At 48.4% G+C, this 24,924-nt stretch overlaps 2 protein-coding genes across 5 annotated transcripts in view; one reads left to right on the top strand and one right to left on the bottom strand.

Annotated features, from left to right (window-relative positions):
- Window positions 1-1,479: 1,479 nt before the first annotated feature.
- CE3H16orf54 (chromosome E3 C16orf54 homolog) overlaps window positions 1,480-24,924 on the bottom strand; it is a 55,163-nt gene continuing 31,718 nt past the window's right edge. For 2 of the 4 annotated variants that reach the window (XM_027051552.2, XM_053213569.1), the window contains one exon: window positions 1,480-3,326. In XM_027051552.2, the coding sequence (XP_026907353.1) occupies window positions 2,652-3,326 (675 nt within the window). In that variant the 3' untranslated portion in view covers window positions 1,480-2,651. The other 2 variants (XM_015064520.3, XM_053213570.1) reach the window with 2 other exon arrangements.
- Window positions 16,090-18,500, top strand: LOC106970051 (zymogen granule membrane protein 16). Its single transcript, XM_053213571.1, has 4 exons — window positions 16,090-16,248; window positions 17,026-17,087; window positions 17,272-17,404; window positions 18,077-18,500. Exons 2-4 carry the CDS (start codon window positions 17,033-17,035, stop codon window positions 18,390-18,392), a joined length of 504 nt encoding a protein of 167 aa, XP_053069546.1. The 5' UTR covers window positions 16,090-16,248; window positions 17,026-17,032; the 3' UTR covers window positions 18,393-18,500.

The raw sequence follows: 24,924 nt of genomic DNA, 5'->3' as shown, positions 1-24,924 counted from the left end.
GGACTCTAGGCTCCACATCAGGAAGATCACATTCAGCACTGCGGGCACACACCCCTCTCTCGTTTTTTTTTTTTTTTAAGTTTATTTGTTTTTGAGAGGGAGACAGAGAGACAGAGGGTGGGGGAGGATCAGAGAGAGGGAGACAGAGGATCTGAAACAGGTTCTCAGCCGACAGCAGAGAGCCTGATGCAGGGTTCGAACCCAAGAACCTGATCGTGACTCACAAACCTCGAGATCATGACCTGAGCCAAAGTTGGACTTAATCTACTGAGCCACTCAGGCACCCCACCCCTTTTTCATTTTATAGCATCCTTAGAGGTCACAGCTAGAAAAGTTCCCGTAGGGCATCCTGTTCACCTTTCGACTTTCTCGTACAGAAAAAGAATGTGAGTCCCAGCAACGTAAAAATCACTTTTCTGAAGTCTCCGAGCGAGTGGGCGGCAAAGCCAGATGGAGAGCCGGAGCCCTGCCTCTGCCGAGCGCTTGGCAGGCCAGCATCTAAGCTCTGAACACTGTATGTCTGTTTTGTTTCCCTGGTGGGCTGTGTGTTTGCTCCTGTGGGCAGAGTCCCCACAACCCAGTCCCGTCAGCTGATGGCGACAATGAGAAGTGACAGCCTTATCCAGCTCCTGAGTGACCGAGATGGGAGGGGGGCTCTGATCTCTATCTTGTGTCAGTTATGTGTCCCTATCTCATGGCACCTCCTTCAACCCCTGCTCCTGTCACCAGAGAGTCTGAGCTCCTTGAGAGCTGGGGCCGGGCTGACACCTCCACCCCCAGGGCCTGGCTCAGAGACGGTGCTCCGGTGTTACTTTGACTTCTGGCACCCAAAGAGCGAGCAGGAGGTCCAGGCCCTCCTGAGCAGGAAGGAAGAGCTGACTATAGGTCCCTGCCCAGCAGCATTTCCTGCGTGTGAACTTGGGAGGTTCCTGGCCATCAAATAGCACAGGGTGGCTGTTCCCCGTGCAGAACTCTCAGTCTGTCTCAGTACTTCCGGGGGGGAATGTCTCAGGATGGTACTCGAATGTCTAACACTTTCTTAACACTTGCTGACCCATCAATTCTCTTTTCTTTTAACATAGAAACAACATGGGGCACGTGGGTGGCTCAGTCAGTTGAGCATCCAACTTTGGCTCAGGTCATGATCTCACAGTTGTGAGTTCGATCCCCACATCGAGCTCTGTGCTGACAGCTTAGAGCCTGCAGGCTGCTTTGGACTCTGTGTTTCCCTCTCTCTTGGTCCCTCCCCCACTCACCCTCTGTCTCTGTCTCTGTCTCAAAAATAAATAAACATTAAGAAATTAAAAAAAAAAAAAAAAAAAGAGCAGACCTCTGGGTCAATGAATGCTACTAGCAGGGAGGGAACAATATCTACTTAGAACGTAATATCTTTGTTTAACCTTGTATTTATTTTCATGTTTTACTTTCTATTTATGGCACGTGATAACTGGTTTTCCATTTGCAGAAGTGATACAAAAAAATGTTCCTTCTAAAATAAATTTATTCAGCAAATAGGAAATCATCTTAAGGAAAAATATGAAGTAAATAATAGTACAGGTGGTAAAGTGATAAGGCAAAAATCCTAACATTCGTGACTGAAGTTTGGGAAATCGGGCCCCCCTTCCCTCCCCGTGCTGGGAGTGCAGCTCCTTTTCCTCTCCCCAGCTCCTGGCTCTCCTCCCAGGGGGTGGCCAGCTGATACAGATGGCTGTGGAATCAAGGACATCTCTGGGCTCCATTTCTACCGGGTGAGGCATTATAAATAAGCCTGTCATGGGGCAAATCTGTCTGGATTGATCCAGCAAGCTGGGAGGGAGGATGGCCAGAGGCCGCACACCGGGAGCTGCTCTTCCCCAGGGACAGTGTTCCTTTCCACATTGGATCAAACTCCGATCGCTTCGGCGGGCCTCCCTCACCCCGGAGGGGTCAGAGTCAGTGGGCTGCCATGTTCAACCTTAATGGGACGGCTGCCCCTTGACCTCCCTTGACTCGAGGTCCTAGCTGGAGGCAAGGAGGGGCCTCTCCAATTTGGCTGCCCAAGTTTCCTGTGGCAAGTTGGGGGTCAAAGCTACAGTTGGGATGTAATAAGACGCTCCTTTGCCTGGCCTTGACCTCTGTGTTTTCCTGGAGGCATGATCCGTGGCTCTGGGAGGCTGGCTTCCTGTCCTCTCCTGCTGGCAGGACTGACCCTGGTCATCTACACTCAGTCTGTTCGGCAGCCACAGGACCCCTGCACGCCGATGTTGGCATCTTAGGTGCACAATGAAGGTGGAAGCTTCTGTGATGATCCTATTTCCTACCTGTTTGGTAGCTTGAGATCTTTCTTATTCTAGAACATGATTTTGGCGACTTCTGGCCCGTAGTCGGCCCCACCTCCAATTGTCTGTGCCGTGACCCTGGGCAGCCAGAGAGATACTTCTGGGCTTCCCCTGCAGCACAGGCTCTGTCCATGCGGTGCCTGCCCAGCCCCAGATCCAGGGAATTGAAATCCAGATGTAAAAGGCCTTGGGAGGGGTGTTCTTCCCTGTGGGCCCAAGTATGAACTTGGGCTCTTAGGCTGGAGCCTCAGGGTCTTAAGGCCTCAGAGAGACCCTCTGAGGTAAGGCCTTCCTCAGTGTCTCAGAGAGGCCAGTCCTCCAGGCCCTAGGGAATCAGAACCCCACGCTGGTCCGACCTTCACGCCTCCAGAAAGCAGAGATCTGCTCCAGGGTGACCCGAGGTTGGAGGCCCCACTCCAGATCAGAGCTCCCTAGCCGCTGCCTCCGGGTCTGGGGGCTCCCCAGGTGCATGCTGGCCTCTGGCCTCTGTTCAGGCTCAGCCCAGCTCACCAGACCCGGAGCATAGGGCCTCTCCTCCAAGGCCTGGGGCCCCCAGAAGGTGCTGCGGACTGGGGCCCTGGGTGGGCTCTGGAGGCCCAAGGAGCTGGGAGGGGAGAGTGGGGCTATAGGGGCAGGTGGGGCTGTGGCTCTGGCCTCCAAGGTGCCTCCAGAGATGGGAGGGTCTGGGGCCCCATCCATCAGCAAGGGGACCGCAGAGCCATACCAGTCTTCTGAGCGCTCTCGGGGGGTGCCCCTGGGCTCGATCCACAGTTCTCCTCCGGGGCGCCAGACCAGGGTGGGTGCACGGTTGCTGGGGTCTGGGTGCAGAGAGCGGCGGAAGAGGCGTTCGGCCAACACAGCTGTCGTTACGAGGAAGAGGGCGGCGAGGGAGGCCAGGGCCAGCATGATGGGGATGCAGGGCCCACAGGGCAGCGGGGGCCATGTAACCAGCTCCGACTCAGGGAGTCTCTCCACATGCCCAGAGGGCTGCTCTGGAGTTGAAGGCATCTGAAGAGACAGGGGTCAGGAGAGGAAGCACATGAGACAAGGTCAGCACAACCTATAGAGGAAGAGAGAGGCAGCGTGTGTCCAAACAAGAATGAGGAGAGAGACAGAGGCCCGAGCGGCTCTGCATCCGGCCTGGGAAACAGACCCCGGCAGACAGAGGAACAAAGAGGGCCCAGAACAGCGAGAGATAGGCAGAAGGTTGGAGAGCCAGGATCCCACCTTGGTCGGCAGCCAGCCCTCCTGCTCTGGCTCCTGAACCTGCTTCCAGACGCCCTGTCCCCCACCCCTACTCCCACCGCCCAGACCCCGGGGTGCCTCAGACAAAACTGTAAGGGCCCCCAGAGATTCTTTCCTGCTGTCTAGGCTCCCCCCACGTCTTGCTTGGGCCTCAGAGGAAGTGGTGGGTGCAGAAACGAGAAGCTCCCCTCCCGACTCCCACCCTGCCTGTGTGCCCCCTCCCACCGCTTGGCTGGCTCCTTGGGTGCTCCTGGGCCCTCACGATTCTCCTTGGATTTGGTCTTGCTGTCTGCAGGTTCCACTGAGCTTGCTGTCCTGCCAGGTCCCGGGCGCCACCTCTGCACCTGTCCCCGCTTCTCCTCTCCGGCTCTGGCCCCGGGCCTGGCCAAACGTGCCTCCCTTGTTTGACTCTGCCTACTTCTCTCTGCCCCCCAGGTCCGCCACCTGCAGGGGCCCTCACCACGCCTCACCTTAACTCAGGGCGGCCCCAGGGCTCCTGGCTCTCCCTTCAGAGCACTCCTCCTTGTGCAGGGTGTCAGGCAGTTGCCTCAGATGAGGCCGGAAGGGAGGGCACCACCTGTTGCTGGGCAACAGTGCCCCAACTCCTCTTGCCCCTGGGGAGTGTTTCCAAGGCAACCTGGGGGGATGTGGTCAATGTGGTGGGGAGGCGTTTCCTGGCGAGAGGTGGGGCCGGAATGGGCAGTGGTTGTGTTGAACTCAGTCTCACCCCATAGCCAGGCCCCAGGCCCCTCGCTCTGCCTGATCTCGAGGGGTGGCCCTGGCCCTGGCCTGCCCACTGCACCCCTACGAACCCGCCCCTGCCATCCAGCCCCCTCCTGCTTGACCCAGCCTTCCCCATACTTTTCATGAATATGCATCTCTTCGTCTTTAGGCCAGTTAGCCTCAGTTTTGGTTGGAAGCCATCTGTGAGGTGAGGCGTGGGCACCAACAAAGTAGGCCTCTTGGGAGAATCCTGTCTCCAAGACCCTGAACATTTGCCCTCCGGCCTCCCTTCTCCTGGGGTGAGGCTCGGAGGAACCTGGGAGCAAGGAGTGAGGAGGGAGTGTTGTTCAGCCACTCGGATCCCTTCGGAGATTGTCTAGTTCCACTCGCTCGCTGACAGATGACAAGCAGGCCCCGCACACGGGTGATGTTGTGCCCAAAGTCACACAACCCATGTATACGGGAGGGACCGGAGAAGCATAGGTATAAATTCCTGGTCTGGCAAGCAACCTGAACACAATCCTTACCAGGTATTAATATTTGCTTTTGCAAAATGACAGCCATTTCATGAGAAATGCTACAAAAATATGTTGCAATGTTAGTGTCTTACAAGATGGTCACAAGGGCAGCCTGACTCACATTGGTCTGTCCCGGTGGTTTTGAGGAAAGGGTCAGAAGGAGCACAAAATGTGGCATGGGATGGGGGTAGGTGGAAATGGAGAGTCCCGAGGCTCCTGGCTTTACGACATATGCTGAAACCTGATGTGATTATAATTCGATGAGATCATAAGCCTTAAAATAAAACTGGAACTTGGGGCGCCTGGGTGGCTCCGTCGGTTGAGCATCCAACTTCAACTCAGGTCATGATCTCACGGTTTGTGGGTTTGAGCCCCACATTGGGCTCTGTGCTAACAGCTCGGAGCGTGGAGCCTGTTTCAGATTCTGTGTCCCCCCTCTCTCTCTCTGTCCCTCCCCTACTCTCTCTCTCTCTCTCTCAAAAATAAATAAGCATTAAAAAATAAAATAAAATAAAAAATAAAACCTGAACTTGATACCACTGAGATGGACACAAAAAATGGTTAAGATTGGGGCGCCTGCCTGACTCAGTCGGAAGAGCATGTTACTTTTGAACTTGGGGTCATGAGTTCAAGCCCCACGTTGAGTGTGGAAATTACTAAAAAAATAAACTTAAAAAAAAAGGTTAAGGGAACACCTGGGTGGCTCATTCGGTGAAGCATCTGACTCTTGATTCAGCTCAGGTCATGATCTCCTGGTTCATGGGTTCAAGCCCTAAGCTTGGGATTCTCTCTCTCCCTCTCCCTCTCTCCTCCCCCACTTGCTTGCACACACTGTCTCTCTCAAAATATATAAATAAAGTTAAAAAAAGGTTAATATAATAAATTTTGTTACATGTATTTACAACAATAACAATTTTTAAGTCTAAATAAATAAGTAAATAAAATCTGAAAATTATGTATGTTCTGTTTTAATTAGTGATCCCTTAAAAAAACAAAACACTAAGGGCACCTGGCTGGCTCAGTCGGTAGAGCATGTGACTCTTAATCTCAGGGTTGTGAGTTCAAGCCTTATGCTGGGGGTGGAACCTACTAAAATAGAATTTAAATTTAAAATTTAAACAAAACAAAACACTAGAAGGGTAAACATTATTAAAACCAGGAAGATCCACCATGATCTGGAATCCAAATGGGATGTTTTTGATTCTTAACTATCTCTTACCACTTAAAAAATAGCTTAACATTTTTGGAGGGTGCCTGGGTGGCTCAGTTGGTTAGGCATCCAACTCTTGATTTTGGCTCAGGTCATAATCTCATGGTTCATGAGCCCCGTATTGGGCTTTGTGCCAACAAGTGGAGCCTGCTTGGAATTCCTTCCTTCACTTCTGCTTAGATCCCCCTGTCCAATCTAGCCACCTGTATACCTTAACACTTCTCTGCAGCCAAAGCTCACAGGCCCCATCAGAAGATAAAGGGACCTGGGGTACCTGGGTGGCTTAGTCGCTTGAGCATCTGACTTTGGCTCAGGTCATGATCTCACAGTTCGTGAGTTTGAGCCCCGCATTGGGCTCCTCACTGACAGTGTGGAGACTGCTTGGAATTCTCTCTCTCTGCCCCTCCACCACTTGTTTTCCCTCTCTCTCTCTCAAAATAAATAAACTTAAAAAACGAATAAGTAAAAAAAGAAGGTAAGGGGACCAGAACGATCTCAAGGAAGCTAAGTATGTGTAGGGGCAACTTCCCACATGGCCACTTGTGAATGGCACATGGGTCCCTTTTCTCTGCCATGATGCCACTTGGAAAGTCACTGAGGTCCATTCTATACTGAGGCTTTCTGTAGCCAGCATCTGACCCCACACCCTGTGATACATGGCCGCCCACCAGATGTTCCCAGGAGAAAGGAGGGCCCAAGGGGCTGCTACAATTTTCCCAATTCCTACACGAAATGGGCTTGCCCGTACGAAGGTTCTTAGTCTGATTCTGTTGGAGATGGGTGGTCTCAAGAAAATGTTAAGCTTCATCCCCTCCACAACATACTTGGCTGTCACAGCCCCATTCATCACAAGAGTTTTACTACCTCCATGGGCAGTTAACCACTGGTGATCCAATTGGAGGATCCACTTGTAGCCTGAGTGTGGGAGACTCATCCCCATCCAAACCCACCCATCTTCTAACACCCCATCCCAATGCCAAAGGGTATCAACAGGAGCCTGAAGGCATCACTCCACTGCTGTACTTTCTACATGCACAGGACTCAGTGGCCAAACTTCGTTTATTATTATTTCTATTGAACTTCACATGCTATGAAGTTCACCCAGTACAGTAGTAGTGGGTTTTAATATAGTCATAAGATTGCACAACCATCACCACTATCTAATTTCAGGACATTTTCATCACCCCAGAAAGAAACCCTGTACCCATTAGTGGTCACTCCCCATTCCCTCCTCCCCCAGACCTTGGCAACACTGTTTTCTTTTTTCAAAATATTTCTAAATGTTTATTTTTGAAAGAGAGAGAGAAAGAGAAAGAGAGAGACGGAGCAGGCAAGGGGCAGAGAGAGAGGGAGACAGAGAATCCAAAGCAGGCTTCACGCTGTCAGCGCAAAGCTGGATGTGGGTCTCCAACCCGTGAGCTGCCAGATCATGACCCGAGCTGACGTTGGATGCTCAACTGACTGAGCCACCAGGTGCCCCAACAACTGTCTGTTTTCTGTGTCTATGCATTTGCCTCTTCTGGACATTTCATATAAATGAAATCACATAACCTGCAGCTTTTCGTGCCTGGCAGCTTTCACTTCACATAATGTTTTCAGGGTTCATCCATGCTTAATGAATCAGTACCTCATTCTTTCTTTTTTTTTTTAATGCTTATTTATGTTGAGAGAGAGACTGTTGGGGGAGATACAAAGAGAGAGGAGAGAGAGAATCCCAAGCAGGCTCCACACTGTCAGCACAGAGCCAGACACGGGCCTCGATCCCACAAACCATGAGATCATGACCCGAGCTGAAGCCATGAGCCAGGCGTTCAACCAGCTGAGCCACCCAGGCGCCCCAGTACTTCATTCTTTTTTTTGTACAAAAGCTGAATGTTTTAGTGTATGGCTATACTACATTTTTATCCATCCATCAGTCGAGGGACACGTGGATTGTTTCTGCTTCTTGGTTATTGCAAGTAATGCTGCTGTGAACAGTCATATATAGGTTTTTGTGTGGACATGTTTTCAGTTTCTCTTGGGTCTATAGCTGGGAGTCAGACCTCACAGTCGGATGGCAACACTGTGTTCACCTTTTTGAGGAAGTGTGGGTGACCAAATTTACAACTGCTGAGTTCATCCACCTCTCCTTACTCTCTGCTCCGGGCCCACCCTCCGACAGCAGCAACAGTTCCACAACTTCTTCCTGCACCGTGTTGGGTCCACCGTGCACTTGGCTTCTAGGAAACGTGTGGAGGCCACCAACCTCAGGCAAGAGGAGAATCAACTGTCAACAGGCATGAGGGAAGACAACCCTTCAAGAAGATGGCGCGGTCCTTCCATGCTCATGCCACCCGTCCTGGCTGAAGCCTAAAGACCTCTTCTTATGCAATGATACTGTGACCAGAGTTCTAGGTTTTGTGTTTCAAGCTGCCTTCATCCACGCACACCCAACCCTTGTCTCACCCCTGCCTGCGAAGCATGGTGTGCTCAGATCTTGCCACGCTCCCCTGGCGACAAGAGGGAGTAGCCAGAACAGTAGGGGAGGGGGGGCAAGTAGAGGAGCTCATGACTTGGGGTCCGTGTCACAACATGAGCTACAGTCTGAGGTCTCCAAGCAGAATGTCAGTAAAACGTTGCTTTGCAGGGGCGCGTGGGTGGCTCAGTGGATTAAGTGTCTGACTTCAGCTTAGGTCATGATCTTGTGTTCTGTGAGTTTGAGCCCCATGTTGGGCTCTGTGCTGACAGCTCAGAGCCTGGAGCCTGCTCCATATTCTGTGTCTCCCTCTCTCTCTGCCCCTCCCCTGCTCACACTCTGTCTCTCTCAAAAATAGACATTAAAAAAAAAGTTGCTTTGCACTTCAGAAGGAGGCTTCAGCGGCTTCAGTGGATGAAGGAGCATACAGCCAACCTGTCAGCCGACATCTCCTGGCCAGACGGAATTAAATCGTGTTCTCTGCTCTTGTGTTCTCTGAAAGGCACAACCCCAGGTGGTGAGGAGCAGAGAAGCAGACGGCCTATGACCACATTTTATACTTGGAAACTGAGACTTAGGAGGATTGAGTAGCCCGGCCTATGACCACATTTTATACTTGGAAACTGAGACTTAGGAGGATTGAGTAGCCCAACCGGGGTGACCAACCATTCCCATTGTGCCTGGGGCCATCCTTACTTTTATTCATTCATGCATTCATTCATTTTTAAATGTAAGCTCTATGCCCAACGTGGGGCTTGAACTCATGACCCCAAGATCGAGAGCCACATGGTCTACTGATGAACCAGCCAGGTACCCGGGACCGTCCTGGTTTTAGCACTTGAAGTTCCACATCCCAGAAAACACTTTAATTCTGGGTCAACTGAGAAAGTTGGTTGTTGTCATCCAAAGTCACACAACACAAGTCCCAGAGCTGAATCGGAACCCAGATCTGACCGTCTCCAACCTCCTGCTGCTGAATGAATGACTTACTGAGCAGGTCAGTCATAAGAAACGCCTTCAGAGTTTCAACAGAAAGGTCCAGGCACTTCCGGTTGTTCTTGCCTTCACCCTCACCCCCTCTGCAGTGGGGTCCACCCTGCTGAGAGTCCCAGCCCTCACCTGGAGCTATCTTGCTGCCAGACAGGCGATAAACACAGGGCTGAGCTCGGGAGCGTTTTATCACTGCTCAGGGCCTGCTGGGTGGCACCTACCGGCTGCTCAGGATCCCAAGAGTCAGAGATTCCAACCTTGAGAGCTGTGAAAAATGATAAGATTGGGAATGCCTGGCTGGCTCAGTCAGAGGAACATGCAAGTCTTGATCTCAGGGTCGTGAGTTCAAGCCCCACGTTGGGTATTAGAGATGATTTACATAAATAAAGTTTAAAAAATGATAAGAATGAATTAGAAAGGTCCCAAGTGCCACCTGTGTGGGGAAATCGGGGAAGGTGGAAAGAATCCGGGCTTTGGAACCAGGCAGCTCTGGGATTAAATCTGAGGTTCCTGGCTCCACAGCTGTTGAGACCCTTGGCAATCTATTCGATTTCCATTTTTTCATGAATTCCCAACTTGAAGCGTTGTTGGAGGGTAATATTAGATAGTTTATATAAAGCACCTCTTAAAGTAGGCATTCAGCACTTCTGTCCCCTTCCATCTTGGTCTAGCATTGTTGCTCATCTTTGAAAGGCCCTAAAGGATCTGTCCCTTCACATCTGTTCACCCACCTGAAATCTTGTTACCACTCAAGATTGTTCTATACCAACCATCAGATTCCCCCGGGCTCTGAGCCTCCCTCCCTCTTCTCCCACTCCACCTGCTGGTCCATCCCATTGTACTTCTTTTCCTGGAGCGCACATCCTGGAGTCCCCTCCTGACCAGCCCTCCCCAATCTCACTCCACTTCCTCTATAACCTTGACTTTGTGCTGTATTGTTCCAACCACTCTCTTCCCGGCATTTGCCAGCCTTGTTCCCACCCCCCCAACACCCCCCCCCCCACACCTTCCTCATAAAGCTTCTGCCTGGGACCAGTACAACTACTTTCCTTTTGTCCTGTTAACAGGTTGGTGAGCCACATTGGAGAAAATCACACAACTGAATACATGTAGTGCCCCCACCTCCACTTGGTCCCTCAGTCATGCTGTCATGTGGATCTGGGCAACGCTCTCTCTCTCTCCCTTCCCTACCAGCTTTGCCCAACCTCGACTCTTCTCATCAGCGGATACACTTTCTCTCTCTTGTGCAGAAAGCTGAGGCTTTCAGGGAGGAGCTCCAGCTCTCTGCCTTGTTCATTCTCAGCCTCTGAAAGTGGGGTTGGCCATGCTCACTCTTGGCTCTGTTCATGGCTTGCCTGGGGATTCTCACTGGCTTCCTCCAGTCTCTGCGGGCCCTGTCTGCCCTGATACTTTCTTCCCTCAGTGAAGGATGGTGTGGCCCACTTACTTCATCCTCTGTGCTGATCTTCCTACTTTGTTCCAATGTCTCTATTCCTCCTAAGCTACTGCTCCTGGCCAAGGCGCTTCTATGTGCCTAGCAATTTACTAACCCCTCTTCTCTTTATTTCTTCTCTTTCTCTTCTCTTTCTTCATGTTCTTTTTCTTCTCTTTTCTCTCTTTTCTTTTCTTTCCTTATTAAATAATCTCTATACCCAACGTCAGGCTCGAAGTCACAAACCCAGAGATCAAGAGTCAGATGCTTCACCAACTGAGCCAGCCAAGCGCCCCTGAGCACATTGCTATGTCTCATTTAATCCTGTAAAGCAACCCTTGAAGTGGATCTTATCTTTCCTCTTGCAATGAGGAAACTGAGATTCAGAGACTTTAATTTGCCAGGGGAAAGCGGCAAAGCCAGGCCTCAGCCTGCTTCTCTCTTTTCACTGTGCAATTCTGGCATCTGTGACCGCACTTCCTGGCCACAGCCAGGATCCTTGTCCCCTCCTCTGGGTTTGACTGAATCCCTATGCATCCAGCTATGCTCCTTCCCTGCACTCTGAAGACCAGCTTGATTAGGTTTGCCCTTCAGGAGAGTGTGAGCCCCTCCGGGGCGGGACACTTCATTTCCATTTTCCCAGGGCCCTCAGTAGGTGCTTTTGATGTTCAGTTCAAGCTACCTTGGCCTGTGTATCAGTATTCTCCGGTTACTTGACCATTTTGCCCTTACTCTTTTATAAGATGCGCAGACGTGATGAGGTGATGATACCAGAGAAGACACGTGACATCCTCATAACCTTGATATGATAAGGCCAGAGTTGAGAAGTACTAAAATCAGCAAGTCTGGCCTCAGGCGGACACACACCTTTAGTTTGCCTGCAACATATTCAATTGGGGGGCGGGGGCGGAAAACCAAACCTCACGATGTTAGCAAATATATGGAAGGCTAGGAAAATGTGATTTAGGTTTACAACAAAAACATGAGGGGTATTTAGGAATTTTATGATTTTCTTATTTCCACAGGATGGAGCCACTCCTTAGACGATGAGAAACAGAGAACTTCCTTGGCATCAGGCGGTGTTCTGGAACTTTACTTCCATTAACTATATCATAACCACAGCAACCTGAGGAGGTAGGCAAAATTATCGCCTTTTTGTTGATGTGTGTGTTTTCAGACGAGAACAGAAGCAGAGAGAAATGAAATACCTTGCCCTAGGCACCCAGCTTCTGAGTCCTGCCCCGTCTGTGCACCTCTCAAACACTCCACCCCGCGTCTGTCTTAAAAATAAACAACAATATGTGTGTGTGTGTGTGTGTGTGTGTGTGTGTGTATATATATATATATATATATATATATAACAGGTTTCCAAGTGACTTTAACTTTAGTTGTCCAAATCAACCTACACAAATATCTTTCTTTGAGGGGTGCTTGGCCGGCTCAGTAGGACAAGCATGTGACTCTTAATCTCAGGGTCGGGAGTTCAAGCCCCATGATGGGTATGGAGATTACTAAAAAAAAAAAAAAAAAAGCATAAACTTAAAAAAATTCTTTTTGCAAGGGGGCGCCTGGGTGGCTCAGTCGGTTGTCTGACTTTGGCGCAGGTCATGATCTCACAGTTTGTGAATTCGAGCCCAAATCAGACTGTGCTGATAGTGCGGAGCCTGCTTCTGATTCTCTGTCTCCCTCTCTCTCTGCCCCTCCTCCACTCGTTCTCTCTCTCTCTCTCTCAAAAATAAAGAAATAAACATTAAAACAATTCTTGTGTCAAGTTGTATGATGCATTTGACAAAGATCTCCAGGATCTGAACTAAGCTAAACCATAAAAATAAAGCTAACTGCAGATGAGAAAGACAAGGCCTGCCCTCATCAACTTTATCTGAAAGAAATGAAAAAGAAAGACCATATTTTGTGAGAATTGAAGAGAGAGAAAAAAAATAAACATTTACTCAGTACTTATGTGTGCTAGATCTGTGCCAGGGGCTTGACACAAATTGTTTAGACTCATTATCTCCTATCGCAGATGAACAAACTGAAGTTCGAGGATCATGGAGGAAGGGCACGAACCAAGCTTTACAACATGTCTCTTGCTGGGGTTCCTGGGTGGTTCAGTCGGTTAAGTGTCTGACTTTGGCTCAGATCATGACCTGGTGGTCAGTGAGTTTGAACCCCGTGTTGGGCTCTGTGCTGACTGTTCACAGCCTGGAGCCTGCTTCGGATTCTGTGTCCCCCTCGCTCTCTGCCCCTCCCCCACTCATACACACACACACACACACACACACACACACACTCTCTCTCTCTCTCTCTCTCTCTCTCTCCCTCTCTTTCAAAAATAAATAAACATAAAAAAATAAAAATCTTACCCTTTGAGAGAGGTAGGTTTTTTTTTCAAGGATTTTTTTTTTAACAGCAGTTCAGAATAGGGAAGAAACTTTTATATTGTGAGTCAGTACATGCAGTATAGAGTATTTGACTGAAACAGTATTTTAGGAAATAGTATTTAGTCTTGTTACATGTGATGCTCTTACTTTCTCTATTTCACTTTTCAAATGTGTTGGTCTTGGGGCACCTGGGTGGCTTAGTTGGTTGAGCATCCGATTTGGTTTTGGCTCAGGTCATGATCTCAGGGTCGTGGGATTAAGCCCCGAGTTTGGCTTTGCACTAAGCATGGAGCTTGCTTAAGATTCTCTCTCTCAGGGGCGCCTGGGTGGCGCAGTCGGTTAAGCGTCCGACTTCAGCCAGGTCACGATCTCGCGGTCCGTGAGTTCGAGCCCCACGTCGGGCTCTGGGCTGATGGCTCAGAGCCTGGAGCCTGTTTCTGATTCTGTGTCTCCCTCTCTCTCTGCCCCTCGCCCGTTCATGCTCTGTCTCTCTCTGTCCCAAAAATAAAATAAAAACGTTGGAAAAAAAAAAAAGATTCTCTCTCTCTCCCCTCTACCCCTCTCCCCGACTCACTCTTTCAAATTAAAAAAAAAAAAATGTTGGTCTTGGGGCACCTGGCTGTTCTAGGGGTCATAGGTTCGAGCCCCACGTTGGGTATAGAGATTACCAAAAAAAATAATAAACTTAAAAAATATGTTGGTCTTGAGCCATTAAAATGATTTTGTGGTCCACTAGTGAGTTAAGACCTACAGTTTAAAAAGCACTGTCCTGGGGCGCCTGGGTGGCTCAGTCGGTTAGGCATCCGACTTCGGCTCAGGTCATGATCTTGTGGTCCGTGAGTTCGAGCTCTGTGCTGACGGCTTGGAGCCTGGAGCCTGTTTCGGATTCTGTGTCTCCCTCTCTCTCTGACCCTCCCCTGTTCATGCTGTCTCTCCCTGTCTCAAAAATAAATAAACATTAAAAAAATAAAAAATAAATAAATAAAAAGCACTGTCCTTGAGGATTTTGGTTGATCTCGAGTCCTTTAACTTCTCATGTTCCAAATGCAGAAATATAGACTCAAAGAAATAGTGACTTCTGTTTTTTAAAAATGCTTATTTATTTTTGAGAGAGACAGCATGCATACAAGTGGGGGATGGCAGAGAAACAGAAAGGGAGATACAGAATCCAAAGCAGGCTCCAGGCTCTGAACTGTCAGCACAAAGCCCGATGCGGGGCTTGACCACACGAGCGGTGAGATCATGAACTCAGCCGATGAAGTCAGATGCTCAACCACCTGAGCCATCTGGGCGCCCCTGAGCTGCCATCTTTGATATCCAGTGTTTGGTTCCATCCTGTGGGATATACTTCTCATAAGGAAGACGAAAGACAGACAGTAGTAAGAGGAGACAGAGGAGAGAATTAGAGAGAGAGCTTGGGGGAGGAGAAGAGACAGAGAGAAGAGGCAAAAGGAAAAAGGTATGGAGACAGTGAATACAAAGAACAATCCTTAGAGCAGGAGATGATGGGGAAAGATCAAGACAAACGGAAAGAGAGAAGTAGGAAAGAAAGAAAACCAGAGAGGACAAGAGAGACAGAACAAAACAGCTGGAATGAGGAAGTTATCTCACCAGGACATGCTTGTTTTGAACTTGAAGCAGAGATCAAACAATGCAACCTTGGCTGCCCTCCTTGCTCCCGGAATCTCCAGGCCAAGAGCCCTGTCCTATTTCCGGCTCCTTAGGTTGGGGCTCCCTGGCTTTCCTGGGAGGAGTCCTCAGTCCTAGATGGTCTATGAGGGGTGGATACTCTATATGTCCAGCTACAAGTCATTAATCACCAAGGCTAATGACTCCAGCTCTTCCCTGGGCTCCACCCATCTCTCTGCTTGGGAGGGCCCGCTGACTCAGAGGGTCAAAGAGCCAATCCTAGAGGAGTCAAGAAGTAGGACTCAGGAGTCCATCCTAGAGACTTGGGTGGAAGAGAAGAGCCTCAGAAGAGAAGAAATCTATGACATCAAGCTAACCTATGGGAAGGAGCTGTTGCCCCGTGTGGGCTTTATCCCCCAGAAGATTCAGCCATGGCTCCCAGGAGCCCCGAGGGCCTTGAGCCCAACTTCCCCCAAGGGAGGAACCATGTACCGTTACTTCCTCAGCGTCCCACATGCCTATTGGCCTGACTGCCTGTCTCTCAGGAGGGAGATCGACAGGTGTTCGTTGTCCACCTGCAGCAACACATTACCCTTCTCAGAAAAGTTTTGTAAACAGTCTGGCAGATTGAGGATGGATAGATGGGGAAAAAAAAGCCAAGTACGGCAAAATATTAACCATGGTAGAATCTACGTGGTGTGCATATGAGTGTTCACTATACATTTCTTTCAATTTTTCTCTATGTTTGGATTTTTTACATATAAAATAAAAGGAAAGAGGAAGAAAAAAAATTGTCTGGAAAATAGTAGACACTCCTAAGTACAGGGCATAGGGTGTATCATCCCTTCCCACGAGAGTTTAGATTTCAAATGTAGGACAGTGAAGACAATGTTTCTCCTGAAAGATGACAGATTGCAGGTAGGAGCACCTGTAGAACACCCAAATAGGGGGGCAACAACCTTAGACTACACCCAGAAGAAATTAGTAACTTTGGCCACCCAAAGCTGCTGGCTCTTCCGTTGGTGACTGTTTCCTCAAGTTTATTCTGTCCATCCTGATACCTGGGCCTTGGCCCAGAGAGGACACCACTCTGACAACTGACCCCACGAGGCTGATCATGTTTGCTCAGGAGGTGAAGTTCACACGATAAAGAGCAGGGGGAGGGCTTGGACCTGATATAAAAGATCTGGAAGTCTCAGGGGGGTTACTTTGCACCTAGAACTGCCAGGTGAGGGGTGACAGAGGCCTGAGCTAAGGGGTGAAAATACTGGCTAGATTTGAGTTAGGGGGGAATTCAAGCAGAGCTGGACTTCCTGGAGTGAGTGGCAGGGGAGACCTGTGTGGCAGGTACCTGGGGCGTCTGAGGGAGGTGCAAAGATACCTGGGTCTCAGAGGAAAGACTGGAGATACCTGGGATGCTCGGGGTATCGATACAGCCAGATTTGTGTTAGTGGAGAAAGAATTATGACAAATAGACCAGGCATCTGGAATCTGATATCTTGAGCTGTGGTCCAAACTCGTGCAGTTTCTCAACTGTTCCGATGCTGGTATTGGCAGTCTCATCTATAATCACCCTCACTGCCCGGGTGACACAAAGACGCACCCCTAAAATGCTCCTTTCCTTCTGATTTGAGACCCGGCTAAAGCTAGGAATTTAAACTCTGCCCCGGATATACCCCAAGCCGGGCCCGTGTATCACAGGCAAGTTGCAGTTAGGTTTTGCTCAGAATCCTGGTTTGGTAAACTCAACCATCTCTATGGTTTGGAGATGGCCTCCACTTCTTTGAAACTCTTTTCCTGCTTTGTGCCAGGAGGGATCAGGACTTACACCGGTTGGTCCAGACACAGGCTTAGGATTGATCTTCTGACTCAGGACGGAACAAGGGGCCGGCTTCCTCGAGACCAGGGAGGACAGAGGGGTTAAGGACACCGTACCTGCCAGGAGCAGGACTAGAGACTAGGGGCAATTCTTTCTGAGCCCAAGACTGGGTCAATTAGGTCTGAGTTGAGGGACAAAGAGGGCCAAGTCTCAGTTGGGGGTCTAAACCAGGGAAGCCTGGGTAAATGAAGTCCAAAGGAAACAGAGTGAATGAACCTTGACATTCTCCTTTCTTTCCCCTCCAGCCCCAGAATGTTGACCATTGCTCTTCTTGCCCTTGTCTGCGCATCAGCCTCGGCCAATGCCAGTAAGTGAGAGGCCAGGAGACCAGTATTAACGTCATGGGAAGGCAGCTTCCTGCTCTGCCAGTGGCCAAGGCTTGCAGGGGCTGGCTTGGGGTGGTGGGCGTCGAGTTGTGGGAGGTGTAGGAGTGGTGAGGAGGGACTGGAGCTCTTGAGATCTCTCCTTCTGACGCCTACTGTCCCCTCCAGTTCAGGCTAGGTCCTCCTCCTACAATGGAGAGTATGGAGGCGGTGGAGGCGAGCGATTCTCCCATTCTGGTTACCAGCTGGAGGGCCCCATCACTGCCATCCGTATCCGGGTCAACAGATACTACATCGTAGGGTAAGACTCTTTGTGTGTCTGTGGTTTGGGGATCCTCTCTGATCTTACCACACTGGAAAGTTCTCAGTCACGTTGGGTCACATCTGTTTCAGTCAACAAGTCCCAGGGATTACTTGGGATATGAAAGGTATCAGGAGACTGGGATCTGAGGCCGGTGCTGCTACAGCCCTACAGCCCCCAGCGTGCACGTCTTGGGCAAATCTGTACCACAGCCGCTGAGGTGCTGGGAAGCTGGATACTTTGGCCCCACCTGAGGTGTAGATCCCCTTGGGCATCCTCCATCTTGGATGACGCCTCTCCCCAAAACATGTATCCTTCTGATCCAGGGACAACAGAGTCTCTTCCCTCATGAAAGCCATCCAGAAAGGCCCATCTGCTTCTTTCACGTAAGGGTTGGGGTGACAGTGGGAACCTAGATTTCAAAGTGAGGCTCTACCACTGTCTGGGAGGCTCCGGCCAAGTTACTTTTCCTCTCTGAGCCTATCTGTCGGCAAAAGGAGTTGAAGTTTACAGTGGGACCTCAAGGGCTCCCTCATCCCTCACATACCTTGGGACTGGCAGAGGACCTGTCATCTCTGCCACCAGTTTGCAGGTCTCTCGGCTTGTAGGCCAAGAGGTCCTGAATTCCAGTCACCCTGCTCAGTCTTCCCTCCCTCACCACCCCCCACCCAGCCTCCAGGTGCGCTATGGCAAGGTGTGGAGCGACTATGTGGGTGGCACCCAGGGAGACCTGGAGGAGATTTTCCTGCACCCCGGGGAGTCAGTGATCCAGGTGTCTGGCAAGTACAAGTACTACCTGAGGAAGCTCGTCTTCGTGACTGACAAGGGCCGGTACCTGCCTTTTGGGAAAGACACAGGCACAAGTTTCAATGCTGTCCCCTTGTACCCCAACACCGTGCTACGTTTCATCAGCGGCCGATCTGGTGCCCTCATCAATGCCATCGGCCTGCACTGGGACGTCTATCCCAGCGACTGTGGCAGTTGCTGAACCGCAGACTTGCCCTGGGCCAGGCACTGCAGTGGGGCTGTGAGAACTACCTTACCACCACCCCACCTACAGGGTTCAATAAAAATAATAATAAAAGGACATAGCTGACGCTGGAGTGTATGTGGGTGTGTGCAGCTGGGACCCGCCTCCTGACTCTGGCTGTGGATGTGTGAATCTCCTTTCTGGCTATCTGTTGGACGTCTTTCTGGTGAAGAGTGGGAGGGAGAGAGAGAGGTGTAATGTCTTGGGCTTTTCTTCATAGTTTATCGAGAAGAGGAAAGATTCTGTCTTGCTCCAACTCTTTTTTTTCAAGGATAGCTCCTGACACTAGTTTATCCAAACCGGGGTTCCAAGCCTGAGAGTGCGGCCTAGCTTACTGCCCAAACCCCAGATGTCCAACTCTCTAGACCATGTCTCCCTTGAGATAGTGTCTCCCCACCAAAAGGCTGTCACTTGGCTCTCTTGGCATTAACCCACTTGCTGTCTCTGGGTGGCCTGGGCCATTTTCTTTCGTGCTTTCTCAGAATCCACCTGACTCCTGAAGCTTGGCCCACGTTTGTGTCAAGAAATCTGTCTCTTACTCCAGCCTGGTTCCTCCCCACCTTTGCCCATAAGCACTGATGCTCCCTGCTTAGCTCAGCTCGCTCAGAATTGGGCTTCTTTCCCTAGGAAGCCGCTACCTCCTCAACAACTTCTACTCTGCCAATACCATCCTCAAAAATGGACATTCCAAGAGGGATAGATGTCCATGGTGGGTTCCCATGAACGTCAGGGTTGGTTACCATTCAGGGAAAGCAACAGAGTGGCTGGATAGATTCAGCAAGGATATAAAGTTGCTTTGGAAATAATTCTTGGCACTCTAGTGCCCAGTCCTAAAATCACCACAGTGTTTTGTTTTTGCCTTTTGGTGGTGGTGGTTGGGGGTGAGGGAAGTCACTCATTGCTCCCCAAAGATTTATTCACATCATGGGGAATGCCAGAGTCACATCTCTTCCCAATGAGACAAAGATAACAATTGTTTGCATGTAATTTGAGGAATAAATATTAACATTACAGAAACAAACTCATGCCTAGAGAGTTTTTAGAACAATTCCTTTATTTCTCTCAAAGAATTCCATGGGATGGAGTATCATGTCAGAGTAATTTGTTTTGAGATATAAAGTACATAAAATTCACCCATTTATTTATTTATTTGTTTATTTAAGTTTATTTGAGAGAGAGCATGAGCGGCGGAGGGGCAGAGAGAAAAGAGACAGAGACAGAGAGAATCCCAAGCAGCCTCCACACTCAGTGCGGAGCCCAAAGCGGGGCTCGATCTCACAAACCGTGAGATCATGACCTGAGCTGAAATCCAGAGTCAGCCACTTCACCAACTGAGCCATCCAGGTGCCCCAATATTCAACCTTTTAAAGTGTGCCATTTCTGACGTTTTTAGTACATTCACAGATTGTGCAACTATCACTGCTAATGCCAGAATTTCGTCATCAGCTCAGAAAGAAATCCCATCCCCATTAAGCAGTCGCTCCCCATTCCTCTCCCCCAGCCCCTCGTAACCACCCATCTACTTTCTGTCTCTATGGATTTCCCTGTTCTGGGCATTTCATGTAGATGGAATCGTCCAGCAGTGTGGTCTTTTGTGTCTGGCTTATCCCATTTAGTGTATTTTGAAGGATCATCCACGTGGTAGCACGTTCAGGACTTTGTACCCTTGTGCAGCTGAATCTGACACATCAGATACCTGGTCAACTTCAGGATCAGCTTTGCACCAGCGGGTCTCACCCTGGGCCAGTGAAGTCGCTGGCACCTGACAGGCAGCTGCCGCAGAAGAGGACGAAGTCATGGGATTCCCGGCTTTTGTGTAGTTGACATATTAGGCTTTTTTTTACATAAAGATTTTATGTAAAGAAAATTTTCCTTTCCTTATAACGTTCTAAAATTGCTAAATTGAGCTAATCATACGTTTATCAAATGCTCTCTGCTAGGTGCTGGGGAATACAAAGACCACTGAAGATTTCTTTTCCTCTAGTCAAAGGGAAGACTTGGTGAAGGAAGGGGCGTGTGTGTGTGTGTGTGTGTGTGTGTGTGTGTGAGTGCGTACGCATGTGCGTGTGTGATGGGGCACAGTACTGGGCTCAGGCCACAGCCTATGCAGAAATATGAACACATTAAAATGACAATTGCACAGTTAAAATGCAAAGTTCTACTGGGTAAAGATGAAGCCTCATGGAATGGCAGGGACCATGCATGTCATACTAAACTGTTGAAACTTTATTTTATGGGCTACAAGAAGCCACTGAACCAAGATTTCACCCACGGGATTGGTAAGATTTATACGAAAATCATCTTTCCTTGTATAAGTGGGGAAAATGGATTGAAGGTGAAGCAGGATGAGATAATAGTTAAGAGACTAGGTCTAGATCAGAAATGATGAATGTCTGAACAAAGGCAGTGATGTGAGGGAAAAAAGAGAGGGAGGAATTTGAGAGATTCGAGGGGGAGGGGAGACTTAGAAGAACTTGATAAAAGAACCCATGAAGGTGAGTCAAAGAGGAGAGTCTAGAAGAACTATCATGTCTAGTATGGGCAACTGGGAAGAGAGAGATCCTCTCTAAGATGAGGACTACAGGAGAACAAATTAGCTTTTGGACCTGTTGCATTTTTAAATAATACTTATTTATTTTGAGAGGGAGGAAGAGAGAGAAAGAGAGCAAGAGAGCGCAGTAGCAGGGAAGCGAGAGAGAGAGAATCCCAAGCAGGGTCCGTGCCACTAGTGCAGAGCTTTATGCAAGGCTCGATCTCACAAACCTGAGATCATGACCCGAGCTGAAATCAAGAGTCAGACGCTTAACTGACTGAGCCAGACAGCTGCCCCAAGGACCTGTTGCATTTTGACATATCTGTGGCACATCCTGATGGAGACCCAACATTACACAGAGGACTATTTAGCAATAAAGGCTTGGATACAGCTTTCAGGTAAGCCTTAGATTCAGGAGTCACAAGCACAGAGACAATGGACTTCCAGTGATGGATGTGGAAGAAGTCACGTGGGAAAACTGTGGGCATATAAAATGAGAAGAAGGCTGGCGTCAGAGGATTGGAGAATACCAAAGAGGAATTGGTTAGAGAAAAGAGACGGGAGGGGCCAGGGAGGGAACACACTCAGGGACAAGAGAGAAATTTCATGGAGCTGTTACTGCCATCTAAGCAAGAAAAAGACGGACTTGAGATTCTTTGCCTTTGGCAATCAGAAGGTCACAAATAATCCTGAAAGAGCTTCGGGGGATTGGGGGAAGCTGAAACCAGGCTGCAGTTGGCTAAGGAATGAATGAGAAATGAGGAAATACAGGCAGCAAGACTTGAATATTCCAAGATGTCTGGCTCCAGAAAGCCAGAAAATAGGCTAGTCACAGTTATGGGGGATGTAAGGAAAGAGAGATTGGGTTTTTTTCCTAGACAGGGGAGACATGAGCATGTTTATATGACGAAGAAGGAGTCAGAGGGAGGAAGAGGCTGAGGATTCAGGAAAGAGGAGGGAACTGATGGAACAAGGTCTCGCAGGAGATTGGGGAGGATGTTTTACGTAGCTGTTGGGGCAGGAAACCTTAAGAAAGAAGAAAATGAAGATGAGTGAAGGTACAGGTTAGTTTGTAGAGGGAGTGGGTATGGAGCAAACCTTGAGGGAATTAATACCCAACCTTGACTTGTTCGGTTGCATAAGTAAACCTGCCTGTTGTATGAGTCACATTCTTCCAGAGGAAAACCAGCAGGAGACATACGTACATATATACATAAAGAGTTTTTTTCTTTAAGATTTCATTTCATTTTATTTATTTAAATGCTTTATTTTTGTGAGAGAGGGAGAAAGGAAGAGCACAGGAGGAGGAGCAGCAGAGAGAGAGAGAAAGAGAAAGACAGAATCCGAAGCAGGCTCCAGCTGTCAGCACAGAGCCCACTAGGGCTTGAACTCGTGAACCACAACATCATGACCTGAGCTGAATTTGGATGCTTAACCGAAGGGGCCACCCAGGTGCCGCTTTAAGGTTATTTATTTATTTAAATATTTTATGTTTATTTTGAGAGAGAGAGAGACAGAGAGAGAGTGCACACACTAGCAAGCGTGAGTTGGGGAGGAGCAGAGTGAGGGAGACAGAACCCTAAGTGGGCTTCAGGCTCTGAGCTGTCAGCACAGAGCCAGACATGGGGCTTGAACTCATGAACTTGAGAGCATGACCTGAGCTGAAGTCAGACGCTTAATTGACTGAGCCACCCAGGCGTCCTTTCTTATGCCTGTTTTTGGAGGTATTTTTTTATGCTTTTTTTTCTCCTTTGTTGACTTATGAGCTATACCTCTTTCAGTGTGTGTGTGTAGTTGCTTTAGGGTTTATAGCATTCAACTTTAACCTCTCTCAGTCTGCTTCTGAGAAGCATTACACCACATCATACATAGTATAAAAACCTTGCAACTGTAGACTTAAATATCACCTCTCCTGGCCTCTATGCTATCATTGTGATGTATTTAACTTTTATATGTATTTTAACCTCCACAGTATACTATTCTTTTTTTTGAAAAAAATCAATTATCTTTGAAAGGTACTTAAATAATAAGAAAATAAGTCATACGTATATATATATATATATATATATATATACACATATATATGTGTATATATATATGTTTATATATATACACATATATCCATATGTCTACTATTTTTTTTAATTTTTAAATTTTTATATAATCTCCATATCCAACGTGTGGCTCGGTCTCACAACCCAGAGATCAAGAGTCACGTGGTCTACTGACTGAGCCAGCCAAGTGCCCCTATATCTAAGTTTATTTATTTTGAGAGACAAAAAGAGCAGAGGAAGGGCAGAGAGAGAGAGGGAGAGAGAGAATCTCAGGCAGGCTCTGTGCTGTGAGCATGGAGCCTGATGTAGGCTCAAACTGACGAGCCGTGAGATCATGACCTGAGCTGGAACCAAGAGTTGGGTGCCTAACTGACTGAGCCACCCAGGCGCCCCTACAATTTCTACTATTTCTGATGCTCCTCATTCCTTTTGTGAATCCAGATTTCTTCTAGGATTATTTTTCTGCTGCTCAAAGGATGTCATTTTACAATTTCATTGGGTGTGGGTCTTCTGGTTCAGCTTTTGTAAATCTGAAAATGTCTCTTTTTTGCCTTCACTTTTTTTGAATTGAGATGTAATTGACATAGAACATTATATTAGTTGAAATGTATAATGTAATGATTTGATATCTGTGTATATTGCACAATGATTACCACAAGAAGTCTAGTTAACATCCATCTTCACACATAGTCACAGTTTTCTTTTCTTGTGATGACAACTTTTAAGATCTACTCTCTTAGCAACTTTCCAGTATAGATTACAATATTGTTGACTATAGGCACCACACGGTACATTACATCCTCAGGACTTATTTATTTTGTGACTCTACTTTGGACCTTTTGACCCCTTTCACTCACCAATCTGTTCTCAGGATCTATGAATTTGGGCTTTGCTTTTTTTTTAAATTTTATTTACTTATTTATTTATTTTAAGTAAGCTTCACACCCACCACGGAGCCCAACATAAAGCTTGAACTCACGACCCCAAGATCAAGATCCGAGCTAAGATCAGGAGTTGGATGCTTAACCACTGAGTTGGACACTTAACCACTTAACCCCGTTAAAGATTTACTTTTGTTTATTTTAAAGGTTACTTACTGTTGAGAGAGAGAGAACATAGGGAAAGGGCAGAGAGAGGAGGAGAGAGAGAGACAATCCCAAGCAGGCTCCTCACCATCAGCATGGAGCTGGACTTGGGGCTTGAACTCATGAACTGTGACATCATGACCTGAGCCAAAGTTGGAACTTAACCAACTGAGCCACCCACCCAGGCGCCCCTAAAGATTTTAGTTTTTAAATAATCTCCATACTCAATGTGGGGCTTCAGGCTTGAACTCACAACCCCAAGCCCAAGAGGTGCGTGATTTACTAATGAAGCCAGCCAGGTGCCCCTTTGGGAGTGCCTTGGTGGAGATTCTTATGGGTGAGATTTGTTGAGCTTCTTGTATCTGTAGGTTTATAATTTTCAATAAGCTTGGAAATTATTCAGCCATTACTTCTTAAAATATTTTTCCATCTCTCTGTCTCTCCTCTCCTTCAACTCCAATCATTCACACACTAGGCCACTTGAGGTCATCCCACAGCACACTGATGCATTTTTCATTAAAAAAAATTTCCTTTCGGACCTATGGTGGGGAGGAGCCAAGATGGCAGAACAGCATGGAAGTTTTTTGTGTGTCTCGCATCCATGAAATACAGCCAGACCAACACTAAACCATCCTGCACACCTAGAAAACTGACCTGAGGCTTAACACAACAATGTGCACAACCTGAACCACAGAATTCAGCAGGCACGCAGCACAGAGAGATGAACTGGGAGGTAGAGAAGCCAAGGACGGTAGGGACCCGCTTTTGTGTGTGGAGAGAGGATGGAGACGTGGGGGTGGGGAGAGGAGGTGAAAAGT

This window comes from Acinonyx jubatus, chromosome E3 (genome assembly GCF_027475565.1).
Source record: "Acinonyx jubatus isolate Ajub_Pintada_27869175 chromosome E3, VMU_Ajub_asm_v1.0, whole genome shotgun sequence".
In the NCBI taxonomy this organism is placed as follows: Eukaryota; Metazoa; Chordata; class Mammalia; order Carnivora; family Felidae; genus Acinonyx; species Acinonyx jubatus.
This window is presented reverse-complemented; position numbering and strand designations above follow the sequence as displayed.